The 18,439-nt window shown below is 31.9% G+C and overlaps 4 protein-coding genes across 4 annotated transcripts; 1 reads left to right on the top strand and 3 right to left on the bottom strand.

Moving 5' to 3' along the window:
- The first annotated feature begins 7,537 nt into the window (after positions 1–7,537).
- Positions 7,538–8,176, top strand: LOC140835539 (uncharacterized). Its single transcript, XM_073201026.1, has one exon. The coding sequence runs from the start codon at positions 7,538–7,540 to the stop codon at positions 8,174–8,176; it is 639 nt and encodes a 212-aa protein (XP_073057127.1).
- Positions 8,177–9,553: 1,377 nt separating this feature from the next.
- On the bottom strand, positions 9,554–10,204 carry LOC140835538 (uncharacterized). Its single transcript, XM_073201025.1, has one exon. The coding sequence runs from the start codon at positions 10,202–10,204 to the stop codon at positions 9,554–9,556; it is 651 nt and encodes a 216-aa protein (XP_073057126.1).
- Positions 10,205–11,498: 1,294 nt separating this feature from the next.
- LOC140835537 (uncharacterized) lies at positions 11,499–12,074 on the bottom strand. Its single transcript, XM_073201024.1, has one exon. It carries the CDS (start codon positions 12,072–12,074, stop codon positions 11,499–11,501), a length of 576 nt encoding a protein of 191 aa, XP_073057125.1.
- Positions 12,075–14,552: 2,478 nt separating this feature from the next.
- On the bottom strand, positions 14,553–16,359 carry LOC140834968 (amino acid transporter AVT6E). Its single transcript, XM_073200213.1, has one exon. The coding sequence runs from the start codon at positions 16,055–16,057 to the stop codon at positions 14,624–14,626; it is 1,434 nt and encodes a 477-aa protein (XP_073056314.1). The 5' UTR covers positions 16,058–16,359; the 3' UTR covers positions 14,553–14,623.
- Positions 16,360–18,439: the final 2,080 nt, after the last annotated feature.

Raw genomic sequence — 18,439 nt, 5'->3', positions numbered from 1 at the left:
GCTCAGAAAAATTACTCCACAGTAGCAAAAGAAATCTTAGCTATTGTTAGATGTATTTTAAAATTTCAAGATGATTTATATAATCAAAAGTTTATTATAAAAACTGATTGCAAATCTGCAAAATTTATGTTTAATAAAGATTTTAAACATGATGTGTCTAAGCAAATGTTTGCTAGATGGCAGGCTCATTTAGCTCCTTTTGATTTTGAGATCATTTATAAAAAAGGTGAAGATAATCATCTACCAGATTTCTTAACTCGAGAATATTTATCTTAAATGTTTTCATCTACAGATATGTACTCTCGAGGCAGAGGAGAGTCCTCTTATAGAGGGCGAGGTGGCAGGGGAAAACCCCCTAATATTATTGCTCAACATGGTAAACAGAGGCTAATAGCCCAGAATTTATCTAATTCGTCATCAGCCAGTAATACTGAGCAGAATGAGTTATACAATGAATTTCAAGAATTCTTGAAACAAAAGCAGAAAAATAATTCTGATTCTCAGTCTTCAGCATCATATGCTAATATCATCAAAGAAGATGATAATGATACAGCTCTTTATACAGAGTCAAAACATAAAGAATTAATTCTTCTTATAGAAGAAAAAGATATCCAATGGGAAAAAACTCCTTGGATTATTATGGAAAGATATTTTACCAATACATCATATGTATATGGTGCTTATAAGCAAAGAGGATATTATGAGAATCTTCTCATATCTACAAAAAGTGTTGATATTACTCACTTTTTCAGTAATACTCAACAAAAAGGAAGTTATAACTTCTCTAAGTTTATTATCAAAAAGATTATATCTATTGAAGAATGGGGTATATCTCCATTGGTTGAAAAAGAGTTTTACTCAGAAAATCATAAAACCAGTTTTAAATTCAATTTCTGGGATTATATTGAAAGTTTTAATAAAACTTTATTGTATGAAAATGAAAAAAGGAAACATACATGGTTTCTTAAGATTTGTGAAAATGTTTTCCATTATCCTATTCCAAATTGGTTTTTTATTTGGTGGAAAATATTTGGTCCATCAGCAAAGATTTTGCCAGAGGTTTTTATAAAACCATTCGATACTTGGTTGAATGTTGCACCAATTATTACAAAAAGTTTTTCTGAACATTGGATTGATGGAAAGACTTTATGTCTATTCTTCACGGAATTCGGTATTCCATGGATCTGGAAATGGCAGCCAGAATTTGGTTATACAGATGAAGGTATCCCTTGTCTATGGAGAACTAGCTCTACAAAATTTTGGGATAAAATGTTACGAGAAGATCCAGTATCTGGAAAACTTCATGGTCATGACACCTTACTTCAAATGGAAGAAAAAATTTCTTCATATCAGAAAGATTTGTTGAATCAACAACAAAAAGAAAAAGATGCAATGAGTCCATTTAAAATTCTGACTCAAAAATATTCAGAGATCTATTCTAAAGAAAAGATGGTAGAAATCTACATTGATGAAATGAAAAAAGATCTTTATAAGAATATAGGATGCTCCGATTCAAAATCAGATCAATCAATGGCTTCAGATTCCAGTGATAATCAATTCATACATCTAATGAAGATGCATGATGCACAGGATCCAGATGAGGATATTCCTCAATTATCTCAAATTGAGGATATATTTGAAAGTTTGAAGAAATCTTTCAAAGATAATACCAAAGATGATTAGAATCGTTGAAAGTGGAATCTCACTATTCAAGAGTTGGTGGAATAACACATCATCATGGCATATCATGACAAAAAGTGGGTGGCATATCACTATTTACTTTTTGAATTTTGTAACCATGTTACTTTTGCTTTAATAAAGCATTTACTATTTTTATTTTAAGATGGAATCCGGGGTTTGATGTCCGGCTCTTCTATCTATATATAGGCTATTTCTGTGTTCTTAGAGGAACACGGTCGAGTTTGCTCCCCTCTCTACTCTCTCTTGTATACAACCCTTCTGAAGTTATCAATAAAAGTTTGAAGTTCTGCTTACAACCTTGTAAGTTTATTGTTTTTATTTTCTGTTTTTATTTTTTTAATTTAAATATTTCAGTGATTAGCCTGAATGACAGGCTAAAGTATTCGTGCTAAATTATTTTCCTTACTATGACATGATCTATATTTATTTGTAACTTGGAATCAGATTGATATAATAAAAGATTTATTTAAATTTCTGGAATCTAATGTAATATAAGAGTCTTTGGTTAAAACATAAGGTAAGAAGATGAACCAGGAAATGATTAACACAAGGTTCGAGTTTATCCGGGAAGAATAAATTCATGTTGTAGCCCTTCAGCCTGCTTAGCCGAGAAATGGCGTTTAAGGCGTTTATGGGTGATTTTTTATGAATTTATGATTCTTTGGGCCCTCGATAAATCCTCTGTTGTTTAATTTCTCTGGTATATCTTTCGTAAATCCTTTTATGTTTCGTAAAATTCCAAACAAGAATCTTATATTCATTATTATTCTGGAGTTTAAATTTCTCCTTTTCTTAGCTCAATTTGAGTTGAAAATGGTATATAGGCTGGAAACCAATAACTTCCATGTGTGCGAAAGCCACTAAGGAAAAGTTTGGTAAAACAATGCCACATATCAGATTCCTCTTTGATTCCAAGCCTCAGATGGTATCAGAGCCATGGAAATAGTCTGGTTAATAATTTAGCACTTTTTATTCAAATGAATATTTTCAGTATGAAAGAAACTGTTCATAACAGTTTAAATGAAGAATATGATTATCCTGAAAATTTAGATTTATTGAATAAATGGACTATTCCTAAGATAGATTCTAAAATGATCTATAAGTTAGGAACTTTTGAAAAAATTGGTTTTAAACAAGTAGTTAAAACTACAGAATCATCTGTACCTCTTCATAATAATGAAATGGTAATAAGATTATTAAATAATAAAGATATTATGCCTTATATGAAAAATTATAAATTTATTCATATAGGATTAATTCAAATTGCTTTTAGACCTTTAACATTAGAAGGTTTACCAGAAAGCTTCATAGCAGCTTTAAGAGATGGGAGAAATTTGAATTGGAAACAATCCCTTATGGGAATAATTCAATCTAGTCTGGCACATGGTCCAGTTTATTTTGATATTTATCCAAATTTATCTTTATCTTTGTCTGATATTAATATATTAGATTCTTTAACATTAAATGTTAAAACTCATGGTTATAATTATACTCCTGGAACAGAAGTTATATGTATCTGTTATAGTATATACTATAAACCATTATTTACACTGAATCATATGTGTAAAAGAATAGATAAAAAATTAAATGAAACTATTCTTATAGAAACTAATTTTAATAGATCTAACATTACAACTCGTAGATCTATAAAATGGGAAGAAATAGAATTTCCAGAAAATTGGATAATTGAACAAGCTGTTCCTAAAAATCCTATAATAAATAGAGATTTAGAACAAGTTATACAAACTAATGAAGGAACTGTTCAAATACAGTTTAATAATGAACAAAGAAGATTATTACCCTCTTCTGTTTATGCTAGATCAAGATCTAGTCACTCTTTTATTTCTCCTCTAGATTATATGGTAGATATACCACAAACTTCTAGAGCTTCTACTTCTCAAATTAGAGAAGAATTAGAATCTACTAATACAGTAGATGATTTAATCATAAATCAAAACAATATAGTTCATAAAAGTAACTTTCAAAAAGTTAGAGAAACTGATACAGTTTCAGAAATGAATTTTAGTATTTAATGGATAGTAAATCAAAGATTGATTTTACTAAAGGATCTTCTGCTAGAGCAAAGATCAATGCAGAATTTTATTTACCCAAATGGGAATCTTTCAGAAATTGGTACTTTAAAAGTTTTTCTGAAGAAGAGTTTGAATATATTGTTTCAACATTTTATAAATATTGTGAAAACCAGAATAAACTTATACATTTTGTTCCTTGGTTTTTTAAAACATTTATTATAGATTATATTTCTATTCTTGAAAGAAATTATAAACTTTCTTCAGGACAGATTCAAAAATCTGTTTATCCTCCTCAACAATCTTTTATTATAGAAAAGAATAATAAAATTTTAAATTTTACTGCTTTTTCAAAATTATTTGAGAATGATATGTTACAAATCACTGTTAAACATATTAATCAGATAATAGAAAAACAGAATTACACAAATTTATATCTTACGATTATAGAAGAAGAGATTAATTCTCTTAAAGATCGTATTGATAAAATTATTTTAGCTATTAATAAAATTAAACCTGATGTTCATATAGAAGAACCAGAAAATAATATTGTTTCTGTTGCTACATCATCCATTCAATCCCCTCCTGATATTAAAGATTTTAAATTTAAATCTTCTGTTTCTGATATAGAAAAATTATTAGAAGAAAAATTTAGAAATCTTAATTTAAATACTCTTAATGAAGAGTCTGAAGATTTAGATAAGATTAATAATCATTCTGATAATGAAATTAATAAAATCAAATGGGCTGATAGACCTACTACATCCAAATATTACTATAATAAACCTACTCCCATGGATGTTCTCATTGAAGAAAATGAATATATTTATTCTAATAGTTATAATGGGAAAAATATTTATGAATGGAATATTGATGGTTATAGTGATAGGCAAATTTATAATACTGCTCACAGAATGTTAATGTATAGTACTGTGTGTAAATCATCAGGTAATACTGATAAGAATATTGCTAAAATGATAACAGCAGGATTTACTGGCCAACTTAAAGGTTGGTGGGATAATTATTTAAATTATTCTCAAAAAGATGAAATCTTTAATTCCATAAAAATGGAAAATAATATTCAATTAGAAAATGTAGTGTATACATTAATATTAACTATGATTGAACATTTCACAGGAAAATTCACTGATAATAGTGAACAAATTAGAACTTTATTAAGTAATCTAAAATGTAAAACACTTACTGATTTTAGATGGTATAAAGATACTTTCTTATCTCGAATTTATGAGATTCCAGACTGTAATAATAGTCTGTGGAAAGCTAAATTCATAGATGGCTTACCTTTCTTATTTGCTGAAAGGGTTAGAAAAGTATTAAGAAAAGATGATATAAATATCTCTTATGATAATTATACTTATGGTAATTTGATTAATACTTGTATTCAAGAGGGTTTAGCTCTCTGTAATGAATTAAAATTAAATAATCAAATTAAGAGACAAAATTTACTAGAGAAAAAACAGTTAGGAAAATTTTGTGATCAATTTGGTATGGACTTACCTAATAAAGGTAAGAAGAAAATTAAAGATAAGGATGATAAGATTTATAAGAAAAGACATTTGTCTGAAAGACAAAAAGAAAGAAAAATGAAAAGAAAAGAAATTCGTGAATCAGCTAAAGCTGATAGGAAAAAAGATAAATACAAAAACAAATTAATAATTTGTAGAAAATGTAAAAAGCCAGGACATTATGCTAATCAATGTTGGGCTAAAAACAAAATTAATAATTTAGAAATAAATGATAATCTAAAAGAAACATTATTTAAAATAATAATGGATTCTAATAATAATTCTGATAGTGAAACTGAGAATTCCTCAGAATCCTATAATTCAGAAGAAATTCTGGATAATGAATCAGACATTTCTGATTTAGAAGAATGCAATAATTGTATACAAGGAAAATCTTGTATTAATCCTATAGAGGATAATAATAAAAATGATGAGTTTTATAAACTTATGTCTCAATTTCAAGATTTAAATATTAATGTTTTAACTAACAATAATATTCTAGAATTCCTTAAGATGATTAAGGATCCAATATTAAAATCCACTATCATAGATCAAATGGAGAATACTGCTTCAACAAGCAATAATGATAATAACATTCTTGTTAAACAAGAACAACCTTATTCTATGAAAGAAATTAAAAATCTTTTACAGAAAAAATATAGTCAACAAAATCCAGTTACTATACATGATTTAGTTAAAGAGATTGATAATCTTAAACAACAAATAAAATTTTTACATGATAATAATAATAGTTTAAATTATCGTATTTCAGTCATTGAAAATCATAATAATTCAATTTCTGAAAGTTTTGAAAATATTCAAGATATTTCATTTCCTGATAATAATCAGAAACATTTATCTGTTTTGAGTATGATTATATCTCAAAAATGGTATACTAATATTACTTTATTAATTGATAATTCTTATAAAAAGAATTTATTGCTATGATAGATAGTGGTGCAGATTTAAATGTTATACAGGAAGGATTAATTCCTACAAAATATTTTCATAAAACTACTCATTCTCTTTCTCATGCAGGAGGAGAACCTTTAGAAATTAATTACAAATTACCTAAAGCTTATATTTGCAAAGATAAAAACTGTATTCAAACCAGTTTTTTATTAGCTAAAGACATTTCTAGCCAACTAATACTTGGTCTTCCTTTTATTTATCAAATTTATCCTTTAACTCATGTTGATGAAACAGGTATAATAGGAACTTATCAAGGTAATCCCATTTCTTTTCAGTTTATAAAAAACTATTCCAATAATTAGATGAATGATGTATTTTAGAAAACACAAAGGATATTTGTGGAGGCCCATCCGATCGAGTTCCAATCGAAAAAAGCCCGCAACTCTCTCCCGGCGTTGCAAGAAATAAAGGCGAAGAATATGAAATTATGGCAATAAAATCAACGTGTGATATCATTTCGGTTTGTCTTGAATTGTCTCTTTCGATTCAAAGGTTTAGTCCTTCGGTCCACTTTATTATCTATAAAAAGATTGATGAACCACTGAATTATTTTATTTTATTTTTTTGCATTTTAGGCAGCACTGGATATTCAAATTGAGAATAAATATTTTGAGGTATATCCCGAAATTTTAATGTGTTTTCCTGTTCTAACGTCATTGGTAAATTTGTTTTGAGTAGTTTTTGTGAGACAATATCACGAATCTTTATCTGTGACGGATCAACCCTACCGATTTTCAGCATAAAAAGTAATATTTTTTTATAGATGACCCAAATAAGATATATGTCTCACAAAATACAACTCATTAAATCGTCTCACACAAATTTTCACATTTGTTTTTATTTTAGAAATTCGGCATCTGTCGATTGATGATAGAATTGCTTGGGTGTATAAGACTCTGTCCAAGTGTTAAGAGTCGTGGAACGCTGGCCAATGTATCGAAACCAGCAAATCGCCGCCTCTAGTTTCACCAGCACAAGCATTATCGTCGCACGTGTCAGTCTATAAATACATGTCCCACCCCAGGGGCCATCATTCCGTGAGGAACACGCACAGCCCACCAGTTTTTTCCACGGAACACGTCGCAGTAACGCGCTGTTGGAGACGTGAGAATCCTAAACTGATTATTCCACAATCCCATACTTTTGTTGTGGGTGCCCACAGGAAACCAAACCCCTTACAAATCCTTAACCAACTGCAATGGAATCTCCCTCGCGTAATATTTACGCAACTGCCATCTCCTCCTCCTCCTATAAATTGTCCCTTGATACAAACGTTCTTTAGTTTCTACAATCGAAAAGTCGTAATCAATGGCATCGTCTGCGAAATCAAGGACCTCTCACGGTACCACACTCTACAGCCACTTCCACCGATCCCTTTCGCCCAACCGCTACTGCTACTCCTCCATCTCCGGATCCAATTTCGTTTCCCGACCCTCTCCAGTCCTCGCCCGCTCCACCAGCCCCACCCGTATCAGTCTAGGCCGATCAGATTCCCCGACTGTTCGATTTCCCACCTCCAACCACCGCCAGCACAACCAGAAGTCGAACCCCAGGCCGCTAGGATCAGCTCCGAGGAAGACGTGTGCGTGCTCTCCTACGACGCATCCTGGATCCTTCAGGTGCAGTTTACACAAGAAAAGCCTTTCCCCGGGGCATGTCAATAACCAGACACAGTCGTATAGGTCCACTAATCATCAATTGAATATGCGGAGATCTGCGATGACGAATTCCTTGGTTCGAATCGGAACCGTTGAAGGCGATTTGGTAAAGAGAGCTCTGGCATCTTTGATTCGTCCGTCCTCGCATAGTCAGCGCCGCCGTGAGAATTTCAAGCCGCGGCCGAGCCGGTTATCCACACTCTCTAGGAACGAAGAATCTGGAAGCGTGAAGGTTTCGGAATTCTGTACAGTTCTGAGTGAGTATGAACTCAGTGCGTTGACTCGCTGAGTGGAATATAGAGTTCTGCGTTTTAGTGAAGGGCTCGCATTATTATTTTCTTTTTACGATATGAGGAATTAATTTTTTATTGTAGATATAAATATTTCGTGGAGAGTCTTTGTTTTATTTCCTCAATTTTTAAGTGGGAAATTTCAAGTTTCGTTATTTGTAAACCGAAATCTGTCGATGATTAGTTGTGTTTATTTCTATTTAGAAGGTAAATTTTGATTGTCATTTTGATTTCCTCAATTTGATCTTCTAGATTGACAAAAAAATTGACTGCTTAAATTGCACAACTGGGTATTTATTATATTCTTCTGCTTGTAAGATATTTTTTATTCAGTTTTACGGAAATATGATTAGTATATTTATGATCAGTTCACGGGTTGGCTATGACGGATGGTATATGATTATTGATCGCAAGAATTATGAAATATTGTAAATTGTTTTATTTTCGTAAGTTATTTGGTTTTCCATTCGTTCAGATTATATGATTAAATTTCTACATTTTGATTATTTTGAAAAAAATTGGGTGTTAGTTCATCTTTTTATGTGAGAATGTTTTTTAGATACAATTTAAATGATAGAAACATATATTAGTGTGAGCTTGAAATAAAAAGAGCCGGTAAAACCTTTTGTACTTTAAAAATACTATTTTTCCCTTGTCTGACATATTAAATTTTTATATGCTAGCTTTTAGTTGGCCACTAGTCCAAATTCCTAAATATTCACCATGGCCCTAACCAATATCTTTTTTCCAAATGATTAACAATTAAATTAAGTTTTAACAACTGTTTTTTTCATTATTTGTCGAATATTATCAGATCTAACCAATTTGTTTGTGAATATCGCATAAACCAAGAAAATTATCATAATTACTACACATAATTCATTATATATGTCCTCACAAGCCAGTCACGAGATATATGAAAGAGTGAGTTTCATGTGAGACGGGTCAATCTTACTCATATTTACAATAAAAAGTAGTATTCTTAGATTAAAAAATAATACTTTTTCGTGGATAATCCGAATAAAAAATCCGTTTAATAAATATGATCGTAAGACCGTCTAACACAAATTTTTGTCTATAAAAAGATAAATATTTAAAAGGTCACTCTCACCAAATGTTGCTCGAGACCTATGATTTGACACTTACATGTGATGCCTATTACTACTGATATAATTATTTGTGTACGAGCCATCACAAGATTATTACGAAAATAACAAAACAATATAAATTAAATTAAATAAAGAACCCCAAGAAATCTGTGACCACTTTTTCTTGTTTCCATAAATGTTGTTGTCGTTATCTTTCGACGCGTACTTATACGTTCTTGGACTAACTTGCAGACCACTTTGGTAAACTGTGACCATTTTTGCTCCTTATCATGTAGGTTTCAAGTCTGTAAACATTGAATCCCACTTGCTTTCTTCCATACAACTAGACCAGTAATCACCATCTACGGACTGACCCAATGTGCTTGAAAAGCTACTATTCACCTTAGTTTCAGCGGTACTGCTGGGAGTTCGAATCGAGCTCGAGCTTTCGTGATCTGTCTCGTGCATATCCTTGTATCCAAGCATCAAAATCTTTTGACCAAACCCAATTTTGTGGCTTTCATTTCTTTCCCTAGTTGGCCTGGTTTCTTCCATACCTGCCCTCAAGAACCTTTTGTTCCTTTGTAACATCGATACCTTCCACCTCAAACTGTTGTTTCGGACTTTAACAAGTGAGAGAGACGAATCGTTGCGATGAGTTAGAGCTTCGACTTTCTTGAATACGTAATTCTTGGTTTTCTTGATCGCGAGAATGATCCACAGCATTGGGTGGATTATTTTTCCTCCCTTTTCTTTTCTCGCTACCTTGAGAATCTCGAGTCGATGTTTGGCTACGGCAATGCCCATGCTCTGAAGAAATTCATGGTTGAAATAGAGCATGTCGTCTTCTTCAAGCTCGTTGTAAGTGAAAATCACAGCGTAGTCATAGACATGAGATGGATCGAGGCTGGTTTTCGATAGCCAATCGAACCAATCCATGACTTGGTTTGATTTTTGCAAATGCAGGGGTGATTTAGAGCATTCTGAGAGTACACAGAACCAAAAAATTACAAAAAATATTCATTTCCAAAAGGGTCGAGGACTGCTCATACTGTGTGCTATTTGATGTGTTTTGGGAAGTAGATCAGATCACTTAGTAATTAATTGGCCCGAATAAAATTGGTTGGTAGTTGGAATTGAGAGTGACAAATCAAACTGTATGCTTTGGCCTAATTAATGCAATGTCCCCGTATGGAAAATTGGCAACTTCTGCGCAACTGCTTTTATTTAGATTGGAGTCATGTATTGCTTAATTAATAAAAACATAATCGCAACTTTTAAGGTAAAATATATACATTCTTGGCATATCTGTAATAATAATATGTGAATCATTCATTGTAGAATATGACAGAGAGAGAAAAACAATATTGTCTCAAATTGTTGTTTATAAGGCAATTTGTTTCCAAAATAAAAGGGATGTGGTTTTAAATGTTACTTTTTACAAATCCAAACATAGTATTTTATGTCTTATAAGTTTTGTATAATAGTTTTCGACCAGAATTTGGTTTTGAGAGAAAAAGATCTACTATGTAGAGTGACGGTTTGTCTCTCTCCATATATCTAATTAAAAGTACTATTTTTTAATGAATGGAGTCGTGTTTGAAATATATCTAATAAAATATACTTTGTGATATGAAAATTATTTGTGTATTATGTATATGTTAAAATAAAGTCCTTTTTTCATAGCAAGATGGATGACTCTGGGTTTTTCACCATCGCGCAGTTGGGCAAGGATCCCATGGGTGTTCGTTTTCGAAAAAGGTGCACCTCTATGCATTTGGTTTCATATCCAGTGTTGTCAATCAACTACTAATATTTTTTGAGAATCACTGTATTTTCGACATATATCGATGTTCATCTAAAATTCTAGTGATCTAACAGACGAAATTCGTTTAAATTTTATTCTCAAACTTTGAAAAATGAACTTCCGTGAGTAATTTAGGTAGCCATGGAGTAAAACAGTCGATGAAATTTCGAGAATAGTTGGGCCTATTTTATTTCACACGGGCTTGCTTACTAACTGGCCAAGGATGAAATCAATGGAAACTAGCACAATGCAAGCATCCTACAAACAACACTACCAAAACAATATATAAATATACAAGTTTTAACATGATCTTCAATAAGTACGCGATGTAATTTTAACATCGGCATAAGAACCTATGAGCAATCTTTCATCACACAAGAAGACAGGCCACGAGGGAAAAAATAAGGAAAAAAAATCAGGCTAATTTCAAGTTGGTTTCAAGTTTTGAAACATTGAATCCCACTTGATATCTTCAACAACACAAGACCAATAATCATCATAATCTTCACTCAATTTCTCATCATCCCTTTCGATATCTTGCAAAGCATTGTGCAGAGACTTGTCCATCATCGAACTAGGCAAAAGTGTAGGGCATCTACCATTCGTGATCAAAAGTGGAGCTTCGCTGATCTTATTAGGCTCAATCAGCCTCTTGCTTTTCTTTGCCTTAGCATTCTTGTATCTTAAACTAGGCATGACGGCTAGTGCCGACACATCACGACACGCCCAAGATTGAAAATTTGTTGAAAACTTGGACTTCTTTTGCTTGATCGCGATGAGTAACCTTGACACGAGATGTGGGGGGCTTTCTTTTTCTTTTGTAGCAAGTTTTAGGATTTCTAGCCTATGTTTTGCTATGGAAATCCCCATGCTTTGGAGGAAGTCGTGGTTGAAGTAAAAAATGTCTTCTTTTTCAAGCTCATTTTGTGCGAAAGCCAGGGCATATTCGTAGACAAGAAAGGGGTCTAAGCTTGTCTTTGACAGCCAAGAGAACCAATCCATGGCCTAATTAATGGGGTTTGTGCGTGCCTTTGTAATATTGAGGGTATGCTTTAGAGTATGGGTTGGAACCATCATATATGGATGTAGAGAACTGCACAAGACGGATTTGATAGTTACATCCACTCACTTTCTTTTTCTCAAAGTGCGATTTTGCTTTAATGGGTGGGAGTCTGTATTTTAGTGCTCAACTGAGATTCGGGGATTTCGAGGCTAATGATACATGTTGTTACAAAACTATAGGGGGATTTTGGAACCGATTCTTGTCAAAAAAATGTTTAAAAAAAAACTCTTCCAAATATATTTGATTTGTTTTACACTATGATGGTAGTATATCAATATAAGAAGGGGGTTACTTTAGTCTGTGGATTTTTTTTGAAAAAAATAATAAATTAAAAACTGTTTTACAACTTTGAATTAGGCTAAAAAAACCCATACCTTAACCAATAATTTATTTGCCCCTTTTCGTATGATCGAGCAAAAACAAGTATTGGATTTCATCACCATCAATCACGCTTTCGGGAAGCGCATTCCGTGGGAAAGGCGAAAGACAGCAAATAAAGCAATTGATTTGGCCATTTTCATGGTAACATTTGGAGGGGAAAACAATAATAAACATAGAAATATAACTTTTGTTCTTGGGCCGAAAAATTATGGGCGATACAAAGTGCGCGGGCCCAACTAGATTCGCTGCACGCCGTCCAGCAATCTTTTTTGCCTTTCCTTCTCTCTTTTAAGTTTATTTTAATCACAATTTCAAATTATTCGTTTTTCACTTAAAAATTCAGATTGTGTGTTTTAAATTCATATTATGCATTACTTCAGCTTAATTTAGTTGAAATATGAAAACTGTAGGATATTTATTCTACTTCAACAAAAATGGTTCTGTAAAAAAATTAATATTAGAAACATTTTTTTATCGAACACTAGTCGTTTATGATTTTTTTCACTTTTGTTTTCAAATATTACTCATTTATGGTTTTTCTTCACTTCTTCAGTATCCATATATTTGATATCTTTTCTAGATGCAAACACTCTCTTAATTATTGAAATTTAGCGCAACCATTCGAGATCAAAATTTTTGTATCAAATTCGTTAGTAAATAAAGGAGAATAAAAGAGATAAGTCGAGATATAATAATTTGGAGATCCGAGACTGCAAATTGTGATATTAAAAATGGAGTGGGTCTCATGTGAGACCGTCTTACGGATCTTAATTTGTGAGACGGGTCAACCATACCTTTCACAATAAAAAATAATACTCTTAGTATAAAAAATAATACTTTTTAATTGATGACCCAAATAAAATATATCTCACAGATACGACCCGTGAAACCGTCTCACACAAATTTTTGTCTTAAAAATGATCGTGAAGTGAAAATTTGATAAGGGATGTGAAATTAGAGAGACTGTCCTTATCTAATTTTGGTTACTTGACATTAAATAATATATAAACCGATTTTTCAAAATATTCAAACTAGTTAAGCCAAATTTCCATAAAATTCAAATTTTAAAATCAATTTATTGATCTATTCCACTTATATATTAGATTTCTTTTTAAAAAGGAAAAATGATTGAAATTGAATCAAATCAAACTAACCAAAGGCGTTGGATATTCAAATAAATATTAATAATTTACCGATAAAACAAGCCTACGCTATGACTATATTTATTTTGATTGATTATTTCGAGTAAACCAAAATTTGGTGCCCGCCAGTTTTAAGCAGCTTTGAATCGCTATTAACTCGCATGATTTAGGCTCGACCCCCCCAAGTGTACCAGGAATTGAGGTAAAACAAAGCACACCTCTTTCACAATGAAAATCATCCAAAATCAATTGTCGTTTAACATTTGACACCGATATCCTAAATTTGAGACGAAATCTATGGTTCGATACTCAAGTAACAAATTTCCTCTACCAGCTCCAAAAAACACAAAAATGTCCAAAAGCATACTAAAATTTCATGGAAAATAGTTTCTTGAAAGTAAACCTCGACACGCATAGTAGAACGTAGCGTAGACACTAAAGAAAGGGAATAAAAGGGAGTATCTTGCAAAAATCAACTCTGTGCTTTTTTAAATATGTTAAGATCTACAATAAACAAGTTAAATGTTTCGTTTGTATTTTAAAATTTGAAGCTGAAACTCCCATATTTTAATAAGTTTACTTATATAATTCACAAAAGGGTGAATTTTTTGCAATTTACTCTAGTATAAAGGGTTAATGAAAGAGTTTCTTGTCACATACCCGTCACTGAAACAAGAAATCGACTTTCTTGGCTCCTCAATCCTCGTACCTTGCCATTAGAGCTGTTACTTTAAGAAACAATTTTTGGTTTTCGTGTCTCGACATTATCTTAAAATAACCAAAATTTCTTTTCTTTGTTCCTCGCTTTAAATAATTACAACAAAAAGCTGTATTGCTGTATATCTTGACCCGACCAAATATCATTGTGGCGGAAACGAAAATGTAGAGCATGCATCAGGAAATAATCATTGCATTTCGACAGAAGATGGACCTTTAACAAACAGAAACCAAAAAAAAAAGGGCCGTTATGATTCGCTTTTAAGGCCATAGATATTGCCAATAACTCCGGCAATGCTAACTATGGTTGCCAATGTTAACATAAACCAAGATAACACCACCTCCTTGCGGCTCAACCCATTCCCTTCTCTGCTTAACCTTAACGCAATTAGAGCCGGGAAAGTGAAACCCAACGAGACTGCTGTTGTTGCTCCCGTAAACTTAAAAGCAGTCCAAATATTTGGAATCATAGTCGAACCTAAATACACAAGTGCCAAGAGAACTACAGTAAGAACCAAACACCTTTTCCTGCTCTCAGAAAGCGGATTTAGTCCCTCAAACAATACTGTGTCTACCGTTTGCCTTAACGAGAAATGAATCACGGGGAACACCAAAATCAAATGAAAAACATACCCAATGCGTACAATGTAACTCAAAGCTGTGCTAAACCGAATTCCAAGATCCTTGTCAAAGTTGGTGAGCACATCAGATTCGGTATCCTTTCCGAAAAGTAAGTAACCGGCAATAGCAGTTGAAACATAAACCAGAACACAAATAACCGTTGTGATCCTTCCTACACGATACATTTTGTGAGGGGTGCGCCCTTCAAGCTCGTTATAAATAGGTTGCACATTAAAGTGACATACATAAGCATTTGACATGATGGGAATCACAACAAGTAAATCAAGAATAGCTTTCTTGGATCCAAAGTCGGGTGACATCCTTGGAGGCTCGATTTTCCCTTGTACGAGTTTAATGAAAGCAATTACAAATGCGACAATAACAAACACCACTGCGAGTGCCACAGAAGCAGCCGATGTCATGCTCAATGAATCGATCTTGTCTAAAGTACAAAGGGGAGCAAGAAAAAGCACCAACACTATAAGAATAACTAGCTTCCTGTGATCCCAAACACCATGTCCCAGCCATTGATCAAAAACACCGATATGCCGAATCGAACCCGACATAACATCACCAATGATGATCAAATAAACGACTAAAACTCCAGCATTATTAACAATAATGCAAATTTCAGATAAAACTCTTGCTGTCCTACCCAATGCAGCCTGAACAACTTCACCATATGACGAAGCCTTACATTGAACTGAAAAACGTACCAGCATTTCGACACTAATTTCCGACAAAATACCCATTAAGACAATCAAGATCACACCCAAAACCAAGCCCAAGACTTTCATTGTGGCAGGCAAAGCCATAATTCCAGCCCCAATAATAGAAGTGGTGAGATTAAAAACAGCCCCATAAATATCCGACCCAGATTTTCTTTCCCCAAATATAAGGGGTAAATCATCAAAGTCTAGCACATCATCAACATCTAAATCATCCCCTGTATTGGGATGTAAATACCCATGTTTTTCTTCATCTAAAGAACCTAATCCCAATGGATTCTTGAATCTGAAGTTTCCATCTTTCACATCTAATCTCGCGTAATTGCTATCCATCTATTGTTTTCCGCTATATGCACACAAAATCAATAGAGAGAAGGAGATACTCACGGAAGAATCGATGACAAGTTCGATATGGGATTTCTGTAATCTATTGCATTTTCTGAAGGGGCTCTAGATCTCAGGTTAATTGTTGACTTTCATCCTTTGTATGGTAGACCAAATCCGTATAAAACACGAAATCCATATAACTGGGGTTCTATGGTTCCTCATTTGAGGATATTAATCTACGAAATAATGAATTTACGACGTCTCAGCTATGAATTTGCGTTTTGCGAACTTTTGTTTATACTTCTTGATAGTTGGGAAAAATCACATCTTTTATTTAAATATATTATCTTTTGGATAAATAGTTTTATCGTTTTTGAACAAACAGATAAATAATAAAAGGGTGTTTTTTGATTAATGAAAAAAAAACATTTAAAATATTAAATTATTATTACATCAAGAGTTATTATTTAAATAAAGATTTATATAATTATGTAATATTTTTTTTTAAAAAACGGAGAAGTTTTTAAAATGCAAATTTTTGCTTTCACCTCTCGGATTATCATCATTGAGCTTGACATTATGAGATCCTATTAAGATATACTTTGAGATAAAAGTTAATGTAAAAACTGTGTGAGACGTTTTCACAGGTCGTATTTTGGAAGACAGATATCTTATTTGAGTCATCCATAAAAAAGTATTACTTTTTATTGTAAATATCGATAGGGTTAACCGTATCACAAGAGACCTACTCAAATTTTTTATTGTAAATATCGATACTTTTTATTGTAAAAAGTATTTTGGAAGACAGTATCTCTTATTAGAGTCATCCATGAAAAAGTATTACTCACAGATAAAAATTCGTGAGACCATATCACAAGAGATCTAGTCAAAAGTTAAAAATTGGTTCCTTTCTCTCGATGGTATAATATTGTTAAATAGAATTACCGATGTCTAGTAATATACGTTAAACAAAATAATAAAAACATACCATTTTTATAAATATTATTATAAAAAGATCATAGATCCAATATCGTGTAATAAAATAAATAAGTGTATGAAAGAAAGTTATAGACTACGATTAATTATGACAAAAAAACATGAACTAAAACTACAAAATTATTACCGTAAACAAAATCAACATTAAATATAGGAAAATAATCAAAATGTTAGCTAAGTTAGCTTGTTTTGTGTTTTGATCTTGTTAGTATTCAATTTTGTGTTTCAGTAATATAATGTAAGTTATGATTTGATTTTTAGTCTTTTTCACGGAATGATAACGTAGAATTGGAAAATATTGATGTGAATAGTATTTTTGATTCTACATCAATATTTTTCGACATCACATAAACATTCAATTGAAGACGCTTTCAAAATTCAAAACCTCACATTGACTCGTGTCGGTCACCTCAAAACGAGCAATAAAAATCACAAGTCAATCCGATTTTTTAATGGCAGGACATGTTGACGCAATAGGCCAAATTCGAATTTACGGTTCTACATATAAATAACATAACAATATATAGTGAGATAGGACCATTGTATATGATTTCTTTTTTGTTACAATTTTGATTGGATACTGTTTGGGTCATAGGGTATCTACTCTTGTCACTCTCCTTAGGTCTTATCACTCTCCTTAGGCTGCCACTCCAATTAGTTATAGAATGGAAACTGGGCTTAATCCGTACCAATTACAGGCTACAACCTTGCCGGCCCCGAATTTTTAACTTCAAATGAAAGGTATCGATTTTTTTAATGATATAAAAACTCGCTATCAATATTTTTCGACACAAAAACTTGCAAATCATGTTAATCAAGTAAATAACATTATATAAACGACGGGACGGTCCAAAAAAGTATTGAGCTACTTTTAATAATCGGTGACTTAGTATACATGTTAAAGTTTGTATTGCTTAAAGATTGCATATAAAAACATCTTAAGTTGTAGTTTCTTTCCATAAAATATAATATAAATATTCTTTTGGGATGAAAAGATAAATAATCAAATATTTTTAAAAATAAAATAAAATCAGACACGTACTTATTTGGAATATGCATATCAGTCATATAATGTTGATGTTATTTGTACTATATATAAAGAGGGAGAGGGGGCTAGACGTACAAAATGACAAAATACTCCTAAACAATTTTTATTATAATTAAAATGTAACATAAACTTTAAAAAGAATATGATATCATAAATGCTCTCAACCAGTGACATAGCTATAAATATAGTTATGTCCATACTAGAATTTTAAACTCTAAAATTTTTTATTATTTTAAATTAATCTATCTGAACTAATATCATATTATTCCAAAATTATACAAAAGTTACATATAAATTTTTAAAAAAAATTAGGTCACCCGAGCTAGCCCGGGTACATGGGCATG

Source organism: Primulina eburnea, chromosome 6 (genome assembly GCF_022965805.1).
Source record: "Primulina eburnea isolate SZY01 chromosome 6, ASM2296580v1, whole genome shotgun sequence".
Classification (NCBI taxonomy): domain Eukaryota; kingdom Viridiplantae; phylum Streptophyta; class Magnoliopsida; order Lamiales; family Gesneriaceae; genus Primulina; species Primulina eburnea.
This window is presented reverse-complemented; position numbering and strand designations above follow the sequence as displayed.

Coding starts and splice junctions, on each gene's coding strand:
- LOC140835537 (XM_073201024.1), bottom strand. CDS start 12,074: ATGGATTGGTTCTCTTGGCTGTCAAAGACAAGCTTAGACCCCTTTCTT.
- LOC140834968 (XM_073200213.1), bottom strand. CDS start 16,057: ATGGATAGCAATTACGCGAGATTAGATGTGAAAGATGGAAACTTCAGA.
- LOC140835539 (XM_073201026.1), top strand. CDS start 7,538: ATGGCATCGTCTGCGAAATCAAGGACCTCTCACGGTACCACACTCTAC.
- LOC140835538 (XM_073201025.1), bottom strand. CDS start 10,204: ATGGATTGGTTCGATTGGCTATCGAAAACCAGCCTCGATCCATCTCAT.